The 26,203-nt window shown below is 43.7% G+C and overlaps 1 protein-coding gene across 3 annotated transcripts; it reads left to right on the forward strand.

Annotated features, from left to right (window-relative positions):
• Positions 1 to 640: 640 nt before the first annotated feature.
• Positions 641 to 12,882, forward strand: LOC121398169 (solute carrier family 2, facilitated glucose transporter member 10-like). 3 transcript variants are annotated; one of them, XM_041576950.1, is made up of 9 exons: positions 641 to 899; positions 2,024 to 2,278; positions 3,809 to 3,958; positions 4,728 to 4,796; positions 5,660 to 6,970; positions 7,932 to 8,054; positions 9,061 to 9,196; positions 10,452 to 10,548; positions 11,628 to 11,712. In XM_041576950.1, the coding sequence occupies exons 4-8, from the start codon at positions 4,793 to 4,795 to the stop codon at positions 10,534 to 10,536; spliced, it is 1,659 nt and encodes a 552-aa protein (XP_041432884.1). In that variant the 5' UTR covers positions 641 to 899; positions 2,024 to 2,278; positions 3,809 to 3,958; positions 4,728 to 4,792; the 3' UTR covers positions 10,537 to 10,548; positions 11,628 to 11,712. The 3 variants fall into 3 exon arrangements, with proteins under 3 accessions (XP_041432884.1, XP_041432882.1, XP_041432883.1); XM_041576948.1 differs by lacking the exon at positions 10,452 to 10,548 and having other exon boundaries at positions 11,628 to 12,882; XM_041576949.1 differs by lacking the exons at positions 3,809 to 3,958; positions 10,452 to 10,548 and having other exon boundaries at positions 11,628 to 12,882.
• The last annotated feature ends 13,321 nt before the right edge of the window (positions 12,883 to 26,203 follow it).

A 26,203-nucleotide genomic window follows, 5' to 3' on the forward strand; every position in this document is an offset into this window, starting at 1 on the left:
TGGCATATTAAAGAATCTTACCAAACTGGAATATATATTTAAGTAAATCTTGCCCTTTTACATCTCTTGCCTTGAGCCACCATTTCATGTTGGTCTGTGTGCTGCCTCAGAGATCACCTGACCAGAAATACTGCAGCTCTAACTGTAACAGGAAGAAGCGTGGAAGCAAAAGACACAACTGTATGTTAATTGGCTCATGTGACCTAACATGTATGGTTTGTTGGTATGTTTGTGAGTACAGTGAATCGTACGATCCCAGGGGGTGGCCCTTATTTTTTAAAATGGCAATCTTCTATTTATGATTACCCAATGGCACATACTACTAGAAAAGTATATTATTATGAAAATGGTTTATTTACATGAAGCAGGGTTTTACACATGAGCTGTTTTATGCAATATCTTTTTTATAGAGACCTACATTGTTTGGGGGGTATAGTTTTCCTTTAATTATTGTGAAGGGGGCTGTACTCACACAGACGCACGTAAGTGCCAAACGCAGGTGGGACGCAGCATGTTGCGTTTCACCTGTGTAACTCCCAGCCCCACCCTCTTTGCAGTTTAACTCTTCCTCGGCCAAACTTTACCCCTCCCATTCTTTCTTGGGAAGAAATCCCACTTTCCAGTCTTTATCTACCTGTAAGCCACCCACACCTGCAGGCTTTAATAAAGGAAGAGAAGGAGAGGGCTCACATATGTTTTTGTTTTTTCTTTTTCCTCCTGCCACGTCCTGCTAACTTCCTGAGGAATCGATCCCTCCCACAAGCAGGCAGTTAGCTGTGACTGTCATGCATGGGAAGTGAGGTGATCGCTGGCTAATCCCAGGGCTGAAGTTCCTCAGACACTTCAGGAATGTCTAATGCCCCTTTGGTAGGGTCTTAGGGTAGTGTTGGCATGGCAGGGTGAGTAAATCTGATGTACATTGTATTGTCTGTGTTTGCACACAACGGAAATCCTTTCCTTGGCTCCGAGACACAACGATTCTGTTACACAGTCCAGATTAGAGCAGAATTATACAGACTGTAAACCTGTTAAACTGAAAGCATATCATAGTACCCGAAATGCTCCTTTATTGACAATTTCCTGAAAGCTCTCTCTCTCTCCAGTTCCATACATGCCCCTCATTCGCCACACATAATAAAAGAACATAGAGGAAAATGAAAGCAACTTGACTGGGATAGAACTGAGGTGATGGAACCAGTCCAGATGGAACATATTGAACAAACTGTCTTAATGGCAAAGAGAAGCACAAGAAAACTCAGATGGAAACAATGACATTTTGAAGCTTTTGAGGAGCAGCATCTGATCTCCTGTTCTTTCAGGAAACCCAAATCAGCCGCCGCAGACTTCACTATCAGGTCAATAATAAGATCATCCTGACCAAGGGATCTCCTACAGTGGGATAAGGTGGTAACTCTTCACTGATATTATCATGTACATCTTTCCTCTGCCAAGAGGGTGTTGGACAGACAAAAAAGAAAGTTGCCTAATGTACGGTACAATCACAGGGAAATCAAATAGAAAATGTGCCTGGGTCTCATTAGTGGAACAGCCCCATGGTCACTGCCTATCAGCAATGTTTAAGTAGATCAGATTGCTCTGAACACAAAATCTTCCCTGAAGAGCAAGCCAGTTGAGATGAAAATATTGGGGGGGCACCCTTCTGTCATTGAGCTGTCATTCTGAGAAAGAATGTCCCCCACGCAGTCTCAGCGAAATAGGTTCCCAGGATCATGCGATAGCTTTCCCAGTGGAGGGAGATGACAACCGCGCACCCAGGCAATACACAATGTCTGTTGCAACATTCCCTCAGGAAATGAGTTCTTTGGCCCAGAGTTACACTTGTGAAGGCCACTGTATATATAACATGCCCAACCTTCCCTCTCTCCTCTGCAGGTAAGTAATGGCACTTTTTACAGGATTTAGTCTGCTCCCTCAGATTAACTGGAAGAACAGGCTGAGCATAGAGAGCTTTAGGCAATGGATCAAATTCTTCGTCTTCACGAGCTTCACCCTTTCTCTGTAGGACAACTTCCACTGCTGTATTTTATCATATCTTGGCAACTTTTCTTCATCATCTCCATTCCCAAATTGAATTCCCAAGAATCTGAGATGGGTTGTTGAAAATTCCTCCAGCGGAAAGGCCGGCTCCTTGTTTAATGACCAAAAAGCTTGAGACTTATCCATGTTGACCAGAGACCAGGAGTAACTTCAGTGATTGTCTTGTGCTGTGGGAGGTGCTGATGCTGCTGCATTTGTCCTGAGTTTTCTGCACATCCAGGTAAATGTTTCTCTGGATTGCTGCACCAATCCCTCTTATTCCTAATGCATATACGTATAAGATCCATTATCCGGAAACTCATTAGCCAGAAAGCTCCAAATTACAAGAGACTCCATTTTAAACGAATAATTCAACATTTTTAAAAAATATTCCCTTTTTCTGTGTAATAATAAAACAGCCGCTTGTACTTGATCCCAACTAAGATATAATTAATCCTTATTGGAGGCAAAACCAGCCTATTGGCTTTATTTAATGTTTATATGATTTACTAGTAGACTTAAAGTATGAAAATTCAAATGATGTAAAGATCTGTTATCCAGAATACCCCGGTCCTGAGCATTGTGGATAACAGGTCCCATACTTGTACTTATCCCAACTAAGATATAATTAATTCTTATTGGAAGCAAAACCAGCCTATTGGGTTTATTTAAAGGGGTGGTTCACCTTTAAATTATCTTTTTGTATGTTATAGAATGGCCAATTCTAAGCAACTTTACATTTTGTCTTCATTGTTTATTTTTTTTATAGTTTTTGAAGTAGAGGTATGGGATCTGTAATCCAGAAACCCATTATCCAGAAAGCTCAGAATTCCCATAGGCTATATTTTATACAAATACTCCAACATTTTTAAAAATGATTTTTTAAAATCTCTGTAATACTTGATCCCAAGATCAAGATATAATTAATCCTTATTGGAGGCAAAACCATGGGTTTATTTAATGTTTACATGATTTTCTAGTAGACTTAAGGTATGAAGAACCAAATTACAGAAGATCCGTTATCTGGAAAACCCCAGGTCCTGAGCATTCTGGATAACAGGTCCCATACCTGTATATTGGTGAATACAAGACTTCCATACTGTGTGCTTGCACATACACAAAATCAGCCCATGCTGGAGTCAGTTTAATCACAAAGCTACAAAACGACATTAAAGTCAGGTTGTCATTGTTTGTATTTATCAGCTTTTTGTCACAAGACTTTCCATGCTCCCTGCCAATAGTACACATATATTTTGCAATATTTGCATTAACAAATCCTTAGTCTGCAGCTGGGTTTTTTTTTTTAATGAATATATTATGGATTACAGGTATGTTATCCAGAATGGTCGGGACCTGAGGTTTTCCAGATAACGGATCTTTCCGAATCGCCCCGCGGCGAATAAATTCGACCCTTGATGAATTTGCCCCCTTAATGTCTACTAGTGATGGGCGAATTCTTCGCCGTTTTGATGGCAAATTCGCCCATCACTAGTAAACATTAAATAAACTCAATAGGCTGGTTTTGCTAGCAATAAGGATTAATTATATTTTAGTTGGGATCAAGTACAAGCGAATATTACACAGAAAAAGGAAATCATTAAAAATATAGATAATTTGGATAAAATGGAGTCTATGGGAGGCGGCCTTTCCGTAATTCGGAGCTCTCTGGATAACGGGTTTCCAGAGAACAGATCTCATACCTGTATTATGAATAGTTGATGGATTTTCATAATTTACAATATGTCTAATATGTCTAATGTTCCATTTTCAGACTGGAACACCAATCAGAAACCAGAAGATTCTGATTGGTGAGAGCCCTCAGCCTGTTCTAAGCCATACAATGTACCTTCTATCCCCTAATCTTGTAGCAGCACTGTCACTGATACCAGTTTATAAGCTGTGCCCACACTTTGAAAAACAGGTAAGGGATCTGTTATCCGTAAACCCGTTATCCAGAAAGCTCAGAATAACGGAAAGGCCGTCTCCCATAGACTCCATATTATCCAAATAATTCAAATGTTTAAAAATGATTTCCTTTTTCAGTGTAATAATAAAACAGTCGCTTGTACTTGATCCCAACTAAGATATAATTAATCCTTATTGGAGGCAGAACCAGCCTATTGGGTTTATTTAATGTTCATATGATTTCCTAGTAGACTTAACGTAAAAAGAGCCATTATCAGAAAAAACTCCCGGGTCCCGAGCATTCTGCATAACAGGTCCCTTACCTGTACTAAGTGCAAAATGTATCATTTTTACATTACTTTCATTCTGATCATGTCTATAGTGGTGTTACTTGCTCAGCAGCTGCCAATCTATTTCAAGGTGGCCTCAGTTTTAATAATGCAGCCCATAGCTCTCCTATTATGTTATAATCCCCAATGGAATTCTGCAAAGACAGGTGCTTGTGTTGTTTTCTGCCCTTTACATATGAAATAAGTCCCCTTATATGTTCCTCTGTGCCTGCTGAATATACAGAAAATATTAGACATTTGCTACTTTTTTTGTGCTTTTATCCTCATTCTTCTCCCAAAGAGCCTCTACAGTGGCCTGGGCCAAGACTAGCTACATAAAACCCTTTTTGGACATTTATTGGTAGTATTTCAGGGGAAAATAATGTAATTCAGACAATAACAGTTAATTCTTATACCAATAACTAAACTGTCTCTCCCGTGTGACTTTATTTTCAGATCAATCCCTTGGCGACATGAAATAAGGCTCCCAGTGATTTTCTGTGATTAACAGAGAAACCAAAATGAGTATGTGTCATTTTTCAATTTAAAAGGCAACTTTAGCCAAATGATTTAAAAAAAATTAAAATTTGTGTAAGAAAAGAAAATGTCATGTAAGAGCAACTTTCCAACATGCATTTAACAGTTTCAGTGGTTTTAAAGGTACAGGTATGGGATCCGTTATCTGGAAACCCGTTATCCAGAAAGTACAGAATTACAGAAAGGCTCCATTTCATCCAAATATTGCAAATTTTTAAAAATGATTTCCTTTTACTCTGTAATAATTAAACAGTAGTTTGTACTTGATCCCGATAAGATATAATTAATCCTTATTGAAGGCAAACCCAGCCTTTTGGGGTTATTTAATATGTACATGATTTTCTAGTAGATTTAAGGTGTGAAGATCCAAATTATGGAAAGATCCGTTATCCAGAAAACCCCAGGTCCAGAGCATTCCGGATAGCAGCTCCTTTACCTGTATTTGTAAATGTTATTGGTATTGGTTTTCATGCCTTCTGGTTTTGACTCTTGAAACAATGTATTAGAAGCCATATATCCTCTAGCCTTGTCTCAGGAACTGGAGTGATTAAAGGGAAATCTACCCTGCTTTTTGACATGAGCTAATTTAATTGGGGTTATGTATAAAAGGTGGACTAAACGTCCAAAAATGAATAAAAATATGTATTTTTTTTAAAAAACACACCTGCTTGCACTGATTGAAAGGAAGCCATGAAAGTCTATCTCTGCTCACAGAGATCAGATCCCCACCCCCATAGGCTCACAGTGTATTAGAATCCAGAAGAGAAGAGGCAGAACAAACCATTAAACATTATGTAGAATAATACAAGATGGCGGATCAGTAACTTTTTAACGATTTCTTCTTTTTTCAGGTCTCAGGCCGGCTACCCTCGTTTTAGCAGCAACCGGGTCTTTGCTGGGTGGGCTTCTATTCGGATATGAGCTGGGTATAATTTCCGGGGCCTTGCTAATGCTGAAGGTTGTGCTCCAATTGACTTGTTTTGAGCAGGAGGCGCTTGTTAGTGCTGTTTTGTTCGGGGCTCTGCTGGCCTCTCTTATTGGTGGATTTATCATTGACCATTCGGGGCGTCGGACCTCCATACTGGGCAGCAATCTTGTGGTGTTGGCTGGAAGCATCATTCTCATAGCAACCTCATCTTTTTGGTGGTTGGTAGTTGGACGGGCCACCATTGGATTTGCCATATCGATCTCCTCTATGGCATGTTGCATTTACGTCTCTGAAATTGTCCTCCCCCACAAACGTGGCACTCTTGTGTCTCTTTATGAAACGGGCATCACTGTTGGCATCTTGATTTCCTACGCCATGAACTATTTCCTGTCCGGTGTTAACGAGGGCTGGAAATATATGTTTGGGTTGGCTATCGTACCGGCAGCTTTTCAATTCATCGCCATTCTCTTCCTTCCTTCCAAACCTCACCAATTAAACTTTTTGGAGCAAGATACGGATAACGGCTTGATTGAACTGGAGGAAGCCGGGGAATCATGGGAGTTCAAACCCGACACGTATGACAAACAGTACACGTTTCTTGACCTCTTTCGCTCTAAGGACAATATGAGAACAAGGACACTGCTGGGCCTTGGGTTGGTGCTTTTCCACCAGTTTACAGGCCAACCCAATGTACTTTACTACGCATCAACTATATTTCGCTCAGTGGGCTTCCAAAGCAACTCCTCGGCCGTCCTGGCATCCGTTGGGCTTGGGGTGGTCAAAGTCGCTTCAACGTTAATTGCTATATGTTTTGCAGACAAAGCCGGGAGGAGAATTTTACTTCTAGTCGGCTGCATCGTGATGACCATCGCCATGTTTGGAATTGGGATTGTAAGCTTCACGGTCAAAATTGACTCCCACAGGGACTGCGCTGCTGTAACAAGCAAGAATATGTTATATGGGGATTCCAATGCTTCTCAATTGCTTGGGATAATTCATGCTGAGACCCCAACCATAAATACACCAGATAATTCAGCCCACCAGCTGGCCATGGCGATTCGATCCCCATCCTTATCAAACAGTGCCGGTAGCAAGCACACAACTTCAATGTTCCCGAATGCCACCGTGCCCCCTGCTGGCACCGAGTTACCTTTTAATTACGCCATTTTGAACTGGATCACTTTATTGAGCATGATGGTCTTTGTTGGTGCTTTCTCCATTGGACTTGGTCCCAGTAAGTATCAATCACTTGAGTAAATGGGACATTGTAGAGAGGGTTTTTCGGCACTGATTGTTAAAAATAACTCTGAGACTGGGTGTTTATTGTGCATCTGTGTGGATGTCACTACAGATAATATTATGTTTCTGACCTCACCAAGACCCAGTGATCTGATGTATCTCCTTCATTGGTCTTTAACATAAGTAGAGTGAAGGACTGGTATTACTTGAATGACTGCGTGTGGAAGGAGGTAATAATTTCTGTCTGTGCATTCAATATGATAACTGTCTGATCTCAAAATCCCGTAAAAAATCTTGGACACGAACACCATACATTCCCTTTCATTATCAGCTTCCTGGGTTTAATGTTGGGGGCTTCCTGGCACCCATCATGGCACTGTGGATTCAGAGATCTGCAGCAGGTAAGGGGTTAAGTGAGCTTGCCCAGCTTGATGAACAAGCTTTAATTTACCTTATCAATTTCTAATAGCTTTAATATATACATCTGTGCTGTATAAGCACCAATGATCTAGACATGGTCGGACTGGGCAGGCGGGACACAGGGAAAAAACCTGGTGGGCCCCACTGGCCCAGACCCGCTCCCTGCATTGAACTATTTTCACTGCCCCAGACCTCCCTCTCTCGCCCCAGGCGTGGAGTTGGAAGAGAAAAGATATGGGTGGGGAGGTCTCAGGGGGGTTGCAGCTAGGGTGGGGTCCTGGAGGGAACTTTGTGGCTGGGGCATGGGGGGGCTATGTGGCTTGGGTAGGGGGCCTGGGGGCCCTGGAGGTAGTGTCTCCAGTGGGCCATGGGCCCTCCAGTTTGATACTGGATCTAGACCAGGAAAGCAGCTCTGAGGGTCTAAGGCCAAAGAGGTGCATAGTAAATGCAGGATTCATTTCCTGGAGCTGGGGATAATCAGGAGGGAAATCCAATAGAACTGTACATGAATTCATGTAATTTGTTTTTATGCCCAGTGTCCTGGTTAATTCTGAGTGAAATCTATCCAGCGGACATCAGAGGGAGAGCATTTGCTTTCTGCATCAGCTTCAACTGGGCTGCCAACTTGCTGATTACACTCACCTTCCTGGATGTTATTGGTGAGTATGTTCCCCACTACCTCAAGTGCCAAAATGTAAAGAACCGCGGTTCCCAGCATCCTCCGCTGGCAGTGTAGTTTTGTTAGTAAAACTAACCATGTTGGAATCTAAGTAACGGGAACTACAAGGGCATGGTTTTTTCAGTGGTAGATGGTGAGTCCACCTTGAGTAGGGGAGTCCAACCACAGTCCTGCAACCACCATCACTTTGGCTGTTAAGAAATACGAAGAAGGAGACAAGAAGAAGTCTGATCTAGTTGCCAAATAAAACTTTCCAACGAGTAAGGAATTGCTCCACTGGGTAAATATATATATTCCCAGGACATGTGGGCAGAGGTAAGCAGATAGTGCTGGAAGGAACCTTCAACACACAGTAACCCTGCTTAGCAAATATTGGATATCAGGTATTTGCCAGCTTGGTTTCTGTTTGTTTATGCAGTCTTTGTGACTGTTATTTTAGCATAGGATGAAGAAGGCTTTTGGGACCCATGGATTACAGGGTGCCCCTAACAAAAACGTTCTTGATAAAATGAAATATTGTTACATGGTGACCTTAGTGGTGATACCTCAAAAGAACTTGACAGCTACTGGGAAGCACATAGTTGCATGACTTGCTGTAGATGGCCAAACACATAGAGATCCGCTTGTTTGGTGATTTCACCAAAGGAGCGGATCTCTGCCCGATATGCCCACATTGAGGTGGGCGATATTGGGCTGACCGATGGTGGGCCCTAGGGCCCAACAATCGGATCATAATGTAGGCAATACGGGCGGTTGGATCGCGGGACCACATCAACAAACAGTTGAGGCCGTGATCCGATGGAATTTTTAGCTCTGCCCGATTGACATCTGGCCAACTTTCGGGCAGATATTGATCGGATTAGCCATTCAGTCTTCTACACACGGGCCGATAAACTGCCGACTCAGTCTGTCTGCAGTTTTTATCGGCCCATGTATGGCCAGCTTAAGTTCTGTACTATACAGATTTCTCTTTGTTTTTTCTGCAGGTTCTATAGGTCTGGGCTGGACTTTCCTGATGTATAGTGGGGTGGGCATTCTGGCCATTGCCTTCATTTACTTTTTCATTCCCGAAACCAAAGGACAGTCCCTGGAAGAAATCGACCAACAGTTGTCAGCGAAAAGGTATAAATGTAATTTCCTTGTAGTTACCTGCTGTTTTTTATACTAAGCCATCATCTATCATTCCATTCTGTAATAATGATAACAATTAATTACATTTGAGAACGTAACTGGTTTTAGCTCTGGAGACTTCACTCTATGTGTCAGGCAGTGGGTCAACACTTGAGGTCAGTGGGTGAAGTAGTCAATCTCTTAAGACTAGTTACCCGCCCTGAGGCCACTCAGCCATCTACTCCCCTACAACTTGTGTTTTGTTGGTAGATGCTCCTCTCTGGCACAAGTTACATCATATATGAGCAGGTATCTTAATCCCTTCCAATCAAGGACACCACTATCCACAATGTGGCTATTGCTGGGACACTGGTGAGCAGAAGCTTTAGAAAGTGAACTCCACTTCTGAGTGTCCTTATTGTATTTTGTAATGGTTTGAGTAGAAGGGGTTCACTGAATCCATTCTCTGGACCATTTTCCTGCTCCCTACCTCCAGAGCTGGATTTAGTGGGATCACCCGCATAACCCGTCCCAGCAAGCGCACATGCACTGCCTGCGCTCCCCAGTGCTCCCCGGAAAGTGGCTGGGTGGCAAGCGTCTGGGTGGCATGTCGCCCCTAATATTTTGCCCTAGGCCCTGGCCTTTGTGGCCTTGCCACAAATACGGGCCTGCCTACCTCATGCCCCAGATGGCCTCATATCCAAGATTCTTCCAATAAAAAGGTTAGCAGACCATGTGTGGAATGTAGTGCAAATATGCAAGCCAGGTGTAGGTGCAGGTGTAGGTGCAGAGAGGAAGGACAATGCAAATCTTAGCTTTAGTGAAAAAGGATTTCTACAACCACTGCAGTCTTTTAGTCTAGTCCACTGCTTAAATTACTAACACGCTGCACCTCCCCCTTTAAGCTTCCATCAGAGTCCCACCCACTGCATGCATTACAGACTTCCTGTCCCTCTACCTCTAAGCTGACATCAGTGTACTAGCCCCACCCACTGCTTGCTTTACAGACTTCCTGTCCCCTTGCCCTGTAAGCTACCATCAGAGTGTACTAGCTCCACCCACTGCTTGCATTACAAGCTTCCTGTCCCCTTGCCCTGTAAGCTCCATCAGAGTGCACTAGCCCCACCCACTGCTTGCATTACAGATTACCTGTCCCCTCGCCCTGTAAGCTGCCAGCAAGTGTAGCATGTGAAGTTAATATTTGGTACTGTTTTATTAAGGCTTGGGGAATCCATGTTTCTTCCACTTATGCTGTTTTTCACTATAGTCACTTAAAGCCAGATAACCAGGAAGTGAGTGGCGCAATAGAGAATCGTTTCCCCCAGGCCTCAGGAAAACAGCACACGCAATAACATGCTACCAAGGTATGGGATGGTTTGACGCCATGTTAACAATTCAGATTTTCTCTTTGAACTGCTTTGGGTGCTCACTGCATTTTATTTGCAGTCGTCACCCATTTTCCATTGTTCTTGGTCTGTGGTGGTGGTGTAGCTATGCGCCCAAACACATATGCTTGCAGCTGATTGGCTTACTATTATCCCATGGAAAATATCTGTGGTATAAACAATCCTACTTCGTTTGGCAGACTTAGTCTACAATCCACACAAAGTCTTTGTATCTGGCCTCCAAGGCCTGGCTTTTATTATTGTGGGTGACTCTGTTTGGCAATAGACATATTTTTGTTTTTCTTATGTTTTCTTCCCTCCCTATGTCAGCAAATGCCCATTCTACATTTCCTGTGGTTCATTTTAGGGTGACTGGTTGCAATGGGACTCATCAACACTGATGGGCTTTTGGGCTTGTAAATCACAACAGATAATAAGCCATTTGCTTTGATCCGTCAAGTATGAGTTAGAGACATGTTGCACTGGGTTCTTAATGTCATGTGAAAATGTGGACATACAAGTCAAAGATTGCAAAGACTGTTGGTTTTGCCATTTTCTCCAATGGTGGAGAAAACCCCAGGTTACTAATGAATCAATAGAAATGATGATGATGATGAGTGTCAAGGCAAGCAGACACAGTGTAGTCACTCTCAGGGGTAAGAAATAGCCTAATACCTTCTCCAGCTGGAGAGTACTAACCCTGCTACATCTTCTTGGTGGAGCACTGATCAAGGCTCAATAGACTTGACCATCTAACACCCCTGTGTACTACAGAAATCTAAACTGTCACTCTCTAATCATCAAGGGTTGGTTAGCTTAGGGCTTGGTTTGGACTTCTGCAGATCTGCCACTTGCTTGAGTGGAGCAGCAAACAAGCCATGTGCTTCCTCTCAGCATATGAAGAGTAACTGGTCAGAAGATCCCTAGGCCAAATCAGAATCACCCACCACCTATATTGTTTTTATATTAAAACAAGGGCATGTAGATATCATGGTGATCATGACAAGGCCTGGGAGTTTTCAGTCTAACATGTGAATTATTTAATTTATCTTTTGAAGGATATCAAAGAGAAAAGAATCATCTAAAGGAGTTCGAAAGAGACCATCCTCTGGCCCTCCATACCAAAGAATAGGAACATCAAACATAAATTAGTCTGGTGGATGTGGATAGTCAACAATTAGAGGTCAAGTCAAGTAATTGGTCCACAAGAAGAGTGGACAATGTAGGATGCTAAAAGAACTCTGGTCAATTTTTCATCCAAAGATTTTCTTGGCTTGGTTTTTATATAGAATCAATAGTTTTTAAGGTTCTGCTACAACTTTACATGAATAGACATGGGTCTTCCTATGCCTTGATTGTCCAGCCACCTGATGCCTTGGAAATAAGCAATAAAGGGAAAACAGAGTGACAAGTTTAAAATAGGTTTTAGAGAGTAGAGGTAAAGCCCACTTTAAACTTGAGATTCTTTTATTGGTACTTCTCCCAGCCTTCAGCCTTGTGCTTGTTAAAGGAGTCATAAACCTTCTTATAACAGAGCTTCTCCACCAAAATATTGTAGGAATTCAAATCCAAGTGCAAGCTGTATATATGGGCATATAGAAATGACTGGCTACCCTTTGGACACCCCACTATCATAGATGCTTAGGGATGTAGGGAATTTAACATGATATATGGGGGTTGTAACTTAAAAGACAAAGGAGCTGTGGGAAGTGGCACAGTAGTCCTTTCACCATTAAAAGAAAATCAAATTTAATGTGGAGTTTAACTTGCCCTTTAAAAGAGCACATGTTTACAAATTTGTGGATTGGTTTAGTTTGATTGGTCGGAACTATAAGGGGGTCAAAACAAAAGAATAAAAGATTTACACTTGGCCTATTAACCTGTGGCAACCAATCATACGCTGGCTTTCATATGTTACCGGCTGCACGGTTACTATGGGCTACAAGGACTGATGCAAATACTGTATTGTCTCTTGTGTTGCATAATCATATTTCAGTGTTACTATAATGTAAGGGATAAGAAGCTTTCTTTTTACTTTTTATTATTAATATTATTTGACAGTTGTTTCTTGTAAGAGGGAACTGCTCTGGATTGGTTATATACTATATTTGCTATTTAATTTAAATGATTTCTGCCGCTATATAACAAAATGATGATGATAATGGTGATATTAATGCAAAATAGAGGATTCCTTATTATAGTTATTAAAGTTTTTATAATTTATTATATAAGATATCATTTGTATTTAAGTGCCATAGCTTTTGTACCTACAATTTTGCTTTTTTTTGTCATTATAATTAAAAATACATGAACACCCAATATTGCTCCATTTTTATCTGACTCCCGCCAATGGGCATCTTGTGTCATTGCTTTGATTTCTAGCTCTGAATGATTAGGCTGTATCTGTGCTAAACCAGTGGTTCTTGGTAGGTAGTGCATGTCTCCTCCTGTAAGATGGAAGGAAGGGAAAGAGGGCAGATTTGGGACCTGAGGGTAGAATTTGGAGGGCTAAGAGTGGGTCGAGGAGAGGGCTAACGTTAGATGGAGAAGAGAACTAAGGGAGTATGGAGGAGAGGGCTGAGGATACAATGTGGAGGGCTAAGAGTGGATGGAGGAGAAAGCTAAAGTTAGATGGAGAAGAGAACTAAAGGAGTATGGAGGAGAGGGCTGAAGGTACAATGTGGAGGGCTAAGAGTGGATGGAGGAGAGGGCTAAAGTTAGATGGAGAATGGAACTAAGGGAGTATGGAGGAGAGAGCTGTAGGTAGAATGTGGAGGGCTACAAATGTGAGTGGAGGAGAAGGCTAAAGTTAGATGGAGAAGAGAACTAAGGGAGTATGGAGGAGAGGGCTGTGGGAAGAATTTGGAGGGCCAAGAGTGGGTGGAGGAGAAATCTAAAGTTAGATGGTGAAGAGAACTAAGGGAGTATGGAGGAGAGAGCTGTGGGTAGAATGTGGAGGTATCAGGCGCTGTGGTAGGTCTGACGAATTAATAGCCTCCCCTATGCCTCTTACTGGAACTCAGAGCCCGAATGGAGACAGGAATAAGTCCAGGTAGAGAGTAACAGAGGTGCCGGTAGTAGGTGTTCAGCAGCACTTGTGTAGAAACCGAGTCGAAGTAGCCGAATAGGGTAAAACGAGGACGTAGTCAAGCCAGGCAAGGTCAGGAAACAGGATCTGCGGTACCGAGGGAGATCCGAAAGAAGAGTCGATAAACAGGCCAAAATATTCAGGAAACCAATGGATCAGACAGTCAAAAGTTCAGGAACGCTTAGTGTCAAGGCAAGATCACTTCGCAGTGATTTGCGGGCCCTCGGCGTCCTTTTACGCGCTGTGCGCATGCGTCAAAAACGGGCGCGCGCCCGCGAACCTTCGTGCCGCGGCGCGCGCGACCAACTCGACGCGGACGCGCCGATGCGCGAAAATGACGCGACCCTTCGCGAGGGCAGACATCAGCACCAGAGGACTGACATTGCCCCCCTCAAGCGCGGGCCTCAGGACGGGCCCAGGCTTAGCAGGATAGCGTTTGTGAAACAGCTTAATAAGCTGAGGAGCATGAACATTGTTTGTTGGTTCCCAAGACTCTCTTCAGGAGAATACCCCTTCCAATGTATAAGATATTGTAACTGACCTCTGTGGTACCTGGAATCCAGAATTGCACCTACTTCGAATTCCTCGACCCTTGGATAGACACTGGCACTGGAGGAGAAGAAGAACGACCAGGAAACGTGTTCTTGACAACTGGCTTGAAAAGAGACACATGAAATACTGGATGGATCTTGAAGGATGCCGGTAACTTCAGCTTGAAAGCCACTTTATTTATTTGTTGAGTGATGATAAATGGGCCAAGAAATTTCTGTCCTAACTTCTTGGAAGGGCAGTCTAATTTAACATGCTGAGTGGACAACCATACTTGATCCCTACCTTAAATTCTGGACCTCCTCTTCTCTTTCTGTCAGCAAAAAACTTGTACGATCTCTGTGACAAAGTCATAGCTTGCTGGATCTTTTGAAGATTACTTGACAAAAAGGCAAGTCGGTCTTGTAGTAAGGGTACTGTTACTTCTCTGGGTAGGTTGGGTAATACCTGAGGATGAAAGCCGTAATTGGCAAAGAAAGGAGTCTCCTTGGTAGAAGAGTGCACAGAGTTATTGTATGAAAATTCAGCAAATGGAAGAAGTTGATACCAATCATCTTGTAGGAAGGAAGTAAAGCAACGAAGATACTGCTCAAGGGTTTGATTTGTTCTTTCTGTTTGCCCGTTAGTTTCAGGGTGAAAAGCTGTGGAAAAAAGAAGTTTAATCTTCAGGGACTGACAAAGTGCTCTCCAGAATTTGGATGTGAATTGAACTCCCCTGTCGGACACGATCTCATCAGGAACTCCATGTAGTCTGATGATTTCTTTAATGAAGACCTCAGCCGTAGAGGCAGCAGAAGGAATACCCGTGAGGGGAATAAAGTGCGACATCTTGGATAAACGGTCAACCACAACAAAAATTGTATTAAAACCCTGTGAGGGAGGTAATTCCACAATAAAGTCCACTGAAATAGATCCCCAAAACCTGTCAGGGACTGGTAAAGGATGAAGAAGTCCCATGGGTCGTGAACGAGAGAATTTAAAACGAGCACAGGTCTCACAAGAACGGACAAACAACCTACAATCCTTATTTATCCCTGGCCAAAAAAAAGTCTTTTAGCTAAGTCAATGGTTTTCTTTGTTCCCAAATGCCCGGACAAAGGATGATTATGAACAAATTGAAGAACCTCCACACGAAGTTTCTCAGGAACAAAAATTCTATTCTTGAAGAAGAGAAAACCATCCTTTGGTTCTAGATCCGGGCGGTATCAGAGGCAGAAGAAGCTTCTTTGACTCTAGACATAAGTTCAGACTGTAACAAAAGGAAGTTTTGTGGTAAGAGGATGGTATGGGTCTGTTCAGGGCATTCACCTTCTTCGGAAAACATACGGGAAAGGGCATCAGCCTTGCCATTCTTGGCTCCTGGTCTGTAAGTAATGTGAAAATTGAAACGAGAAAAGAATAAGGCCACCTCGCCTGTCGAGGCTTGAGACGTTTGGCTGTACGCAAATATTCCAAATTCTTGTGATCCGAGAAAATTAAAACAGGATGTGCAGCTCCTTCCAACAAATGTCTCCACTCTTCAAAGGCAGCCTTAATTGCGAGGAGTTCCCTATCGGAAACATCATAATTCTTCTCAGAGGATGAAAGTTTCTTGGAAAAAAAGCTACAGGAAAAAGAGAACCTTGGATCCAAACCTTTGAGAAAGAATAGCCCCTACCGCGACTTCAGAAGCATCTACTTCAAGGACAAAAGGCAAAGCAGGATCTGCATGTTTAAGAATCTGGGCCGAGACAAATAATTCTTTCAATCTTTGAAAGGCAGACTGAGCTTGAGGAGTCCAGAAAAAATGTCTAGAAGAGCTGGTTAAATCTGTAATGGGGCAATGATTCTAGAAAAGTCTTTAATAAACTTCTGTAAAAATTGGCGAAACCCACAAATCTTTGAACTGCTTTGCGACTGTCAGGCGTTGGCCACTCAAGAATCGTCGCAACCTTCTTCTTGTCCATACATATTCCTTGATCAGAGATGATGAAGCCTAAGAATTCGATGGAAGTTTTATTAAATTCACACTTTTCCAATTTAGCAAAAAGACCATGGGTCCGGAGTCTGTTGAAAAACCCTCTTCATATGTTGAATATGCTCTTCTAACGATGCAGAAAAAATAAGTATGTCATCCAAATAGACAATAACAAATTGATCGAGGATGTCTCTAAAATATCATTGACGAAGTGCTGAAACGTCGCGGGGGCATTGCAGAGACCAAACGCATGACAAGGTATTCAAAATGCCCATAGCGAGATCTAAAGGCTGTCTTCCACTCATCGCCCTCCGAATTCTCACCAAATTGTAGGCCCTCGTAGGTCGAGCTTTGAGAATATCTTTGCACCTCGAAGATTTGAAATAGTTCATGAACAAGAGGAAGAGGATAACGATTCTTGACAGTTATATGGTTTAAACTGCCTATAGTCAATGCATGGACGTAAAGAGTGATCCTTCTTCTCTACGAAAAATATGCCAGCCCCAGCTGGCGAAGTTGACGGACGGATGAATCCTTTCTTTAAATTCTCGTCAATATAATTCTTTAATACCAGTAGTTCAGGTTCTGAAAGAGGGTAGATACGTCCGAAGGGAATAGCCGCTCCGGGAAGAAGATCAATCGGGCAATCATAAACCCGATGAGGGGAAGCTTGTCAGCCCCCTTCTCATCAAAAACGTCTAGGAATTCATGCAAAAAGGAAGGTATTGTCGTTAGACGAACATCACCGGGTGTATATAGGGCTAGGGAAGTATTTTCACAACTCTTAGTGGCTAAATGAGTGACACCAAACTTTGAGTTGAATTGCAGAACACCAGTGCACCAATTTATTGAAGGATTGTGACGTCTCAACCAGGGTAATCCAAAATAACGGGGAACAAAGGAGAAAAAATGACATTGAATACAATAGACTCTGAATAGTAGGGAGAAATCAAAACATTCAGGGGAATCGTCTCATGTGTCACAGGCCCGGAAGAAAGTGGTGACCCATCGGCTGTTCTTACAGAAAAGGGATCTTGTTTAAGACGAATGGGAATGTCGTGATTCTTAACAAACTCAGAGTCAAGGAAACAGTCACAAGCCCCAGAGTCAATGATGGCAGAAGCTTTAATTCTTCCTTGGAGCCACTGTAGAGAAATGGGAAGAATTAATGGTGAAACTCCCCTAGATGAGGTGTTAACGGACAAAAAAAGACAGTCTTGTTTTACCTGAAGGACGAGTGGGACAATCCTTCAAGAAATGGCCAGACAAACCGCAGTATAGACAGAGATTTAATTGGCGTCTACGAAGTCTTTCTTCAGGTGAAATGGCCGATCTTAAAAGACCAATTTGCATGGGCTCACCCGATTCCACAGCAGATGAAGAAGAAGAAAAACGAGGGAGCAAAGGAGCCTTGGGAAGGAGCCAGGAAGAAGATCTTTCAGCACGTCTTTCTCTTAGGCGTTGATCCATCTGAATCACCAGATCAATAAGGCCTTCCAGATCAGTAGGCATTGCTACACGAGACAATTCGTCTCTTAAGGCATCAGAGAGACCAATACGGAATTGATGTCTTAAAGCTTTATCATTCCATTCCGTGTCTGCAGCGTACCTCCGGAAGTCTGAGATGTACTCTTCCACGGGTCGTCTTTCTTGACGAAGACAACGAATAGCTGCTTCAGCAGACACGTCACGTCTAGGTCATCATAGATTTGACCCAATGCCTGGAAAAAAGTACTAGAGTCATTCAGGAGTGGACTTTGACTCTCCATGAGACGATGTGCCCAAGCTTGCGGTTCCCCAGACAGTAGAGAAATAATCACTCCCACCTTGACTTGTTCGGAGGCATAGGTCTGTGGCTTTAAGGAGAAGACCAGGCGGCAGCCATGGAAAAAAGCCCGGAAAAGTTTTCTATCTCCAGCGAATTTTTCAGGTAGCGCCACCTTGGGTTCAGAAAATGCAGGAGCAGAAGCGGTAGGTAGAGCTTGAGATGCGGGAGCTGGAGGAGGGTTGTCAGGAGAAGCAAGATCTTGTAGCTGCAGCTGGATCTGTTGATAACCCCCTTGGAGGTCTCGCACCGCCTTGGGTGAGAGAAGTGATTTGCTGCACGAGGGCATCAAATGGCTTAGAGGCTTGATCACCGTCAGACTCCATACTTGGCGAAGTGATACTATCAGGCGCTGTGGTAGGTCTGACGAATTAATAGCCTCCCCTATGCCTCTTACTGGAACTCAGAGCCCGAATGGAGACAGGAATAAGTCCAGGTAGAGAGTAACAGAGGTGCCGGTAGTAGGTGTTCAGCAGCACTTGTGTAGAAACCGAGTCGAAGTAGCCGAATAGGGTAAAACGAGGACGTAGTCAAGCCAGGCAAGGTCAGGAAACAGGATCTGCGGTACCGAGGGAGAATCCGAAAGAAGAGTCGATAAACAGGCCAAAATATTCAGGAAACCAATGGATCAGACAGTCAAAAGTTCAGGAACGCTTAGTGTCAAGGCAAGATCACTTCGCAGTGATTTGCAGGCCTCGGCGTCCTTTTACGCGCTGTGCGCATGCGTCAAAAACGGGCGCGCGCCCGCGAACCTTCGTCCGCGGCGCGCGCGCGACCAACTCGACGCGGACGCGCCGATGCGCGAAAATGACGCGACCTCTCGCGAGGGCAGACATCAGCACCAGAGGACTGACAGGAGGGCTACAAATGTGAGTGGAGGAGAAGGCTAAAGTTAGATGGAGAAGAGAACTAAGGGAGTATGGAGGAGAGGGCTGTGGGAAGAATTTGGAGGGCCAAGAGTGGGTGGAGGAGAAATCTAAAGTTAGATGGTGAAGAGAACTAAGGGAGTATGGAGGAGAGAGCTGTGGGTAGAATGTGGAGGGCTAAGAGTGGATGGAGGAGAGGGCTAAAGTTAGATGGAGAATGGAACTAAGGGAGTATGGAGGAGAGAGCTGTAGGTAGAATGTGGAGGGCTACGAGTGAGTGGAGGAGAAGGCTAAAGTTAGATGGAGAAGAGAACTAAGGGAGTATGGAGGAGAGGGCTGTGGGTAGAATTTGGAGGGCCAAGAGTGGGTGGAGGAGAAATCTAAAGTTAGATGGTGAAGAGAACTAAGGGAGTATGGAGGAGAGAGCTGTGGGTAGAATGTGGAGGGCTAAGAGTGGATGGAGGAGAGGGCTAAAGTTAGATGGAGAAGAGAACTAAGGGAGTATGGAGGAGAGGGACATGGGCAGATGGTGGAGGATGAAAAAGGGGCTGAGAGTGGATTGTGGAGGGCTGAGGGCAGATTGTGTTGAGGAAGCATGGATGGGACTGGAGGTGGATCATGGACCTCTGTAGAAGGATGAAGGAAAGAGATCTGACAACATATTGTGGAGGGCCGGATGAAGAAATGGGCAGAGGGTGGATTGTAGAGGGCTAATGGAGGAAAGGGATTAGGGCAGATTTTACTGGGTTGAAATAGGAGAGAGGAGGGGTGGATCATGGAGGGCTGAAGAGATATCGGGCTAAGGGAGGATGGAGGAGAGGACTATGGGAGGATGAAGAAGAGAACGGGTTGAGGAAGAATGAAAAAGCTGGCCAAGAGTGGATTGTGGTGGGCTGAGGGAGGATGGGGCTGAGGCATATCATGGAGGGAGTAGGAAGCTGAGGTGGATCATGGATGTCTGAGTGCAGATTGAGGAGAGCTCTAGAAGGATGAATGAGAAACTGTGAGAAAACTAGGAAGGACTAAAGGTGAATAGAGGAGAGGTCAAATTGTTGAGGGCTAAGGGAGAGGAGACTAAGGCTATGTTACCAGGCTCAAATATAAGTACACCCTAAAAGCTTTTATTTAACACAATGAAGAAATTGGTAACAATGGGTAATTATTTGACTAACATTTCTGACAGTCCTGGGGCATCACTCAGCAGCTCTCTTTCCAGTTTGTCCCATGGCCGGCCATAGTTACAGCGTAACTCTCTGTACAGCACACATTGGGGAAGAATTCAAGCCCTACAGCTTCTCTCTAGAGGTCAGCCACAGTCATGAACGAAACCCCTGCAAGTCTTTTGTTTGCAAAAAGGAGAGCAGTGCAACAGAAGGCGAGCGTTATCTATTCCACAACTGTATATTAGCAGTGCCCACTGCCACCTGCAACATGTACCACTGCAACTAATGTCGCTTTAATCCATGCAGACAAATTGTAGAGGAATCAGGACTGTATGAAATACATGGGACCGTACAAACTATTGCTCAAATAAAAAAAATTTGAAACAAAAAGCAGGGAAATGCTTAACATGGGCACTAGATGGCACTGCACTCAAAGTTGCAGAGGTCTCTTGTATTTGTCTCTCTCTCTCTCTATATATATAATATATATAGATAGATATATATAGATAGATATATATATAGATAGATATATATAGATAGATATATAGATAGATAGATATATATATATATAGATGTGGGAGATGTGGGAGGGTGGGTGGCTGCTCTAAACCTGAATGCAGTGTAAACCTTTTCTCGGCTAAGCAAGACAGAGGAAACAAAACCACAAAAGTGGGTCATTTTCTGAAAATGGAATTTATATATTCATTCAATATGGAAATCCCTTTATTCTCAAAAAAAAAATATTTTATTTTAGTTGCCCTCTAACAAGCCACTCTATTTCAGTCTGAGTGTAACCAGTTCCAGAAATAAAACCTGAATGAGTCGCAGAGGGAGCTGCAGCTGGCCTGTGCCATGATCCTTCAGCTGTACTGCCATACTAATTCCTCCCTGGTACCCTTAATGTGCGACTGACATCAGTGTTTATTTTGCCTTTGCACCATTGCCTTTGGCTGCGGATGAAAGGAACGTGCAGCGTTTGTTTCCAGAGAACCCGCTAATATATTCCAAACACTGCCCGCTAAATAAGCACCGTGGCCTCTGGGTACAGGACTCCGAGCCCCCAGCCAGTTCTAGGAATCCGTCATGTCTTCCAGTGTATGAATTAATAGATCTCCAGAGACAAGACTGCTAGCAGCCTGCTGAGAATGCTGGGAGTTGCAGTTCTGAAGGCCCCTGACTCATATGCATTAAGGAGTTTCACAGCACTGCAGCCTGGAGATTCCTAAATGGCTTTAGGAAGGAGAGATTGGGGAAGACAAGAAAGATGCCCATACATAGGATCTCTGCCCGAGGGCCCTGTACGTGGGGTGATAAGGGGCCCAGTCAGCAGCTTTTATTGGCTCATGTACAGTCAGCTTAATGAAAAAAAATTGATTTAGACACTGATTAGTTGTATTGTATACATGAAATAATGAAGCCAGTGGCGTAACTAGATGTTGCTGGGCCCCACAGCAAATTAATTTTAGGGCCCCCAACATATCCAGTGTTTGTCCTGTTTTACCAATATATGTTCAAATTGCTCATCAATGAGAGCCTCATGGGGCCCCCTGTACCTCCTGGGCCCCCCTGCAGCCGCAGGGTCTGCTTCCTCTGTAGTTACGCCCCTGAATGAAGCTCCACCATCTCTGCTCCACCTGTATTTAATGGAGCTTCAGATAACACATAATTGTGACCTGCCCATAGCTGCCAGCAGGGGAAGTACAGGGTGTAGTTAGTAGTGAGGTTTACCTGCGGGTCGGGTGGGTTTGGGCAGACCTTGCACTCCTATTTGCGGGTGGCGGGTGGTTCTGGGTTAAGCTCTTCTTCCTACTTTCCCCGCCCAACAACTGCCAGCTTCCGACTTCCGGCTCCCTTAGTTATAGACCCCCGTCTGTTCGCCCCGCCCCGGGTCTATAAAAGGAACCTGGAAATCGGGTGTGGGCAGGTGAGGGCTGAGGGAGGACGGGTTATGGATTTTACCCGACCAGCACATCACTAGTAGTTAGGGACCCCGCGGCACAGGATCAAGCAAAAGGTGGGGCTTGTGGCGGAGTGGGCAGGGCTTTGATGGATAGTGGGTGGAGTTTTAGCATAATTAGGATGTGTCCGGGGCAGATCAGGGATGTGTATTTTAGTGAAAGGGCCACTTTTTTAAATGTTTAAACTTGTTGACAGGAGCCCAAGTGACAAATGGGCTTATAAGTGGGGCACCCTGCCCGGGTAAGGGTAAGAGCCCCCCAGGTCTGTGACTTTGAGGGCCCTCCTTGCAAGCTCAAGAGCTCAAGGGGCCACCCCCCCCCTCGAGTGCGCTTACCAATTAACTGCTCCTGTGACCTGCGGGAGACGATGGTTCAGTCGGGTGAGGGGGTTTGGGTTGACTGGGTTTTTTCTCAGAGTTCAGAGGGAATCATATAATAATCTCTCTAATGCTTTATTTACCAGTAGGTCTTTCCAGCTGACACGAGGTCACCCATTCCGATTAGAAGAAAAGAGGTTCCGCCTAAATATTCGACAGGGGTTTGTTACAGTGAGAGCTGTGAAGATGTGGAATTGTCTCCCTGAATCAGTTGTACAGGCTGATACATTAGATAGGTATAAGAAGGGGTTAGATTTCTTTTTAGCAAGTGAGGGAATACAGGGTTATGGGAGATAGCTCAAGTTGATCCAGGGATTGGTCTGATTTTTCCCATTTTGGAGTCAGGAAGGAATCTTTCCCCCTCTAAGGCAAATTGGAGAGGCTTCAGATGGTTTTTTTTTGCCTTCCTCTGGATCAACTGGCAGATAGGCAGATTAAAAAAAAAAAAAGTTGAACTTGATGGATGTGTGTCTTTTTTCAACCTTACTTACTATGTTGCTATGTTACTATGTTACTATGTTACTATAATTTGGAGCTAAATGTGGTCTGTAACCAGTGTCACTTAAGGTTACACCAGCCCCATCTGACCCTCCAGCCTAATCCACTGCAAAGAGCCACTGCTAAATTATTGTAAGTCTCTAGTGATGGGCGAATAAATTCGCCAGGCGCAAAGTCATGGTGAATTTCTGTGTTTCTCTGGTGGTGAATAAATTCGCAAAACTGCCTTCAAAATTGGCCGCTGAAAAATCCACTGCGTCAAACAAATTTGGGCGTGCATCAGAATAGTTGCGCACATAAAAATTGACGCACGTCAAAATTAGTTGGACTCCCGTTGACTTTAATGCATTTCGACAAAATAGGCGCGTATATAACAATTGTGGCGGGACAAATTTACCGAATCACTATATGTTTCCCTTTGTTTCCCTGTCGTGGTTTCCTTGTAGGATAATCCCAGCAGATAAGAAAGGTGAGACATCGATATGTTTGCACATCGTCTCAGGGAGCGGACTGGCACCTTACTGGGGCAGGTTCTCACCTGTATTTATCTAGAGCAAGGGTGACTGTTACCCCAATGTTTCTATATATCTGTAACCTTGTTATGAGCTAAGGGGGCCCAGTCTGAAGGCCAGTTAGGGGGAGATTTGGGGTGAGTGCTTATTTGTGCCCTGGGTACCCCTGGAACTATAGCAGGGTGACTGTTACCCCAATGTTTCTATATATCTGTAACCTTGTTATGAGCTAAGGGGACCCAGTCTGAAGGCCAGTTAGCGGGAGATTTGGGGTGAGTGCTTATTTGTACCCTGGGTACCCCTGGAACTATAGCAGGGTGACTGTTACCCCAATGTTTCTATAGTTCTGTAACCTTGTTATGAGCTAAGGGGCCCAGTCTGAAGGCCAGTTAGGGGGAGATTTGGGGTGAGTGCTTATTTGTGCCCTGGGTACCGTAGGAGAAAAATACAAAGGGGTAATTATGTGACAGTTTCCCTTTAAAAAGCATTTTTTATTTCCGGATGAAATGAGATCATTATGGGGAACATTTTGCAGAGAAGGCGCAGCAGGTGCCTAACTCCTAAGGTCAAACAAAAACTTAAACCAAGAGGAAATTAGGAGAGGATCATTAGCTTAATAGTGGGAGGTGTTTATCACGGGGTGCAGGGAGTGTGAGGATTCAGTTAGTCATTGCTGGAATTGTCTCTCTCTAACAACAAAAAGACACCGGACCCGGATTTCTGATGAACTAATAGACAGTGAGGTCATTACTTTGGAACAAGGATCAGTCTGGAGTTGCCAGGGGCTGGGGATTGCGGTTTCTCCGCACCGGTCAGAATCACCCCAAATCTGTTAATTAGTTTCACAGTTACTTTTTTCTTCCTAAATTAAAGCTGTAATATAGGGAAGAGCCATAAATGCTGCCAAATGGTGTTGGAACATTCTGTCTTTATCATTCACACAGAGTTTTATATTTAACTGAAATACGAAAGTGGGACACCGGGTGTATGTAAAGCTGGTGGGGGCTGTAATTGTGAGGCCAGATTCCTTATACATTTAAATCTACCATTGGAATTGTGCTTAGTACAGGGGAATACCTATACTGCTATAGTTTTATGGGATCTCTCTGTACAGACTATGAGCAAACTTAGGGGACTGTTCCTGCTGAATTGTGCTTAGTACAGGGAATACCTATGCTGCCATAGTTTTATAAGATATCTCTGTATAGACTATGAGCAAACTTAGGGACTGTTCCTACTGAATTGTGCTTAGTACAGGGGAATACCTATGCTGCCATAGTTTTATGGGATCTCTCTGTACAGACTATGAGCAAACTTAGGGGCTGTTCCTGCTGAATTGTGCTTAGTACAGGGGAATACCTATGCTGCCATAGTTTTATGGGATCTCTCTGTACAGACTATGAGCAAACTTACGGGGACTGTTCCTGCTGAATTGTGCTTAGTACAGGGGAATACCTATGCTGCCATAGTTTTATGGGATATCTCTGTATAGACTATGAGCAAACTTAGGGACTGTTCCTACTGAATTGTGCTTAGTACAGGGAATACCTATGCTGCCATAGTTTTATGGGATCTCTCTGTACAGACTATGAGCAAACTTAGGGACTGTTCCTGCTGAATTGTGCTTAGTACAGGGGAATACCTATGCTGCCATAGTTTTATGGGATCTCTCTGTACAGACTATGAGCAAACTTAGGGACTGTTCCTGCTGAATTGTGCTTAGTACAGGGGAATACCTATGCTGCCATAGTTTTATGGGATCTCTCTGTACAGACTATGAGCAAACTTAGGGACTGTTCCTGCTGAATTGTGCTTAGTACAGGGGAATACCTATGCTGCCATAGTTTTATGGGATCTCTCTGTACAGACTATGAGCAAACTTAGGGACTGTTCCTGCTGAATTGTGCTTAGTACAGGGAATACCTATGCTGCCATAGTTTTATGGGATCTCTCTGTACAGACTATGAGTAAACTTAGGGGCTGTTCCTGCTGAATTGTGCTTAGTACAGGGGAATAACTATGCTGCCATAGTTTTATGGGATCTCTCTGTACAGACTATGAGCAAACTTAGGGGACTGTTCCCGCTGAATTGTGCTTAGTATCACATTCATGTGTGTTTTACAGTGCAGTCACAAGGTGGCACCATACACACAAAGTTCCAGTGGTTTCTCCTGCTGTTCCTCAATAAGATCAGTGAATAAAGACACTTTTCTAGAGTTAAATGAATGGGAAGCTGTTTATGAATTGAGATACATACTGACATAATAGCAAAGGGTCCCACTCTCCTTATTTATTCATATTGTAATCACGTTATTCCCAACTGTTCATAACATGGCAATATTGTATCAGTAGTCAGCTCACCTCCAGCCAAGACTCCAGTTCCCACAATGCCTTGCGTGTTCTGTGATTAGCAGACCTAAGAAGAAGGAGACTTACAGAACAAGGCATTGTGGGAACTGGAGTTTTTGTTGCAGAAAAGCCGACTACCGATATACAATATTGTATGTTATATGAGTAGTCAGGGAAAACAGAAGAGGGAAACATAGAAGACAGGTTACATTCAAGGTCAGACTGGGCTGGCGGAACACTGGAAAAAAACTAAGTGGACCCCACGGCCTCCACAGACCCAGACCTACCCCACCTGCTGAGAACAGTGGGCGCTGGTGCTCCCCCCACCCCCCAATCATAGCCACAATGAAGAAGTTTAAAGGACATGTAAAGGCAAAATACAATCTCATCTTTACTATCTTTAATGAAAAAGAAACCTATCTCCAATATACTCTAATTAAAAAATGTGTACCGTTTTTATAAGAAACCTGACTGTATGCAGTGAAATTCTCA

The sequence above is a fragment of the Xenopus laevis genome, chromosome 9_10L, assembly GCF_017654675.1.
Source record: "Xenopus laevis strain J_2021 chromosome 9_10L, Xenopus_laevis_v10.1, whole genome shotgun sequence".
In the NCBI taxonomy this organism is placed as follows: domain Eukaryota; kingdom Metazoa; phylum Chordata; class Amphibia; order Anura; family Pipidae; genus Xenopus; species Xenopus laevis.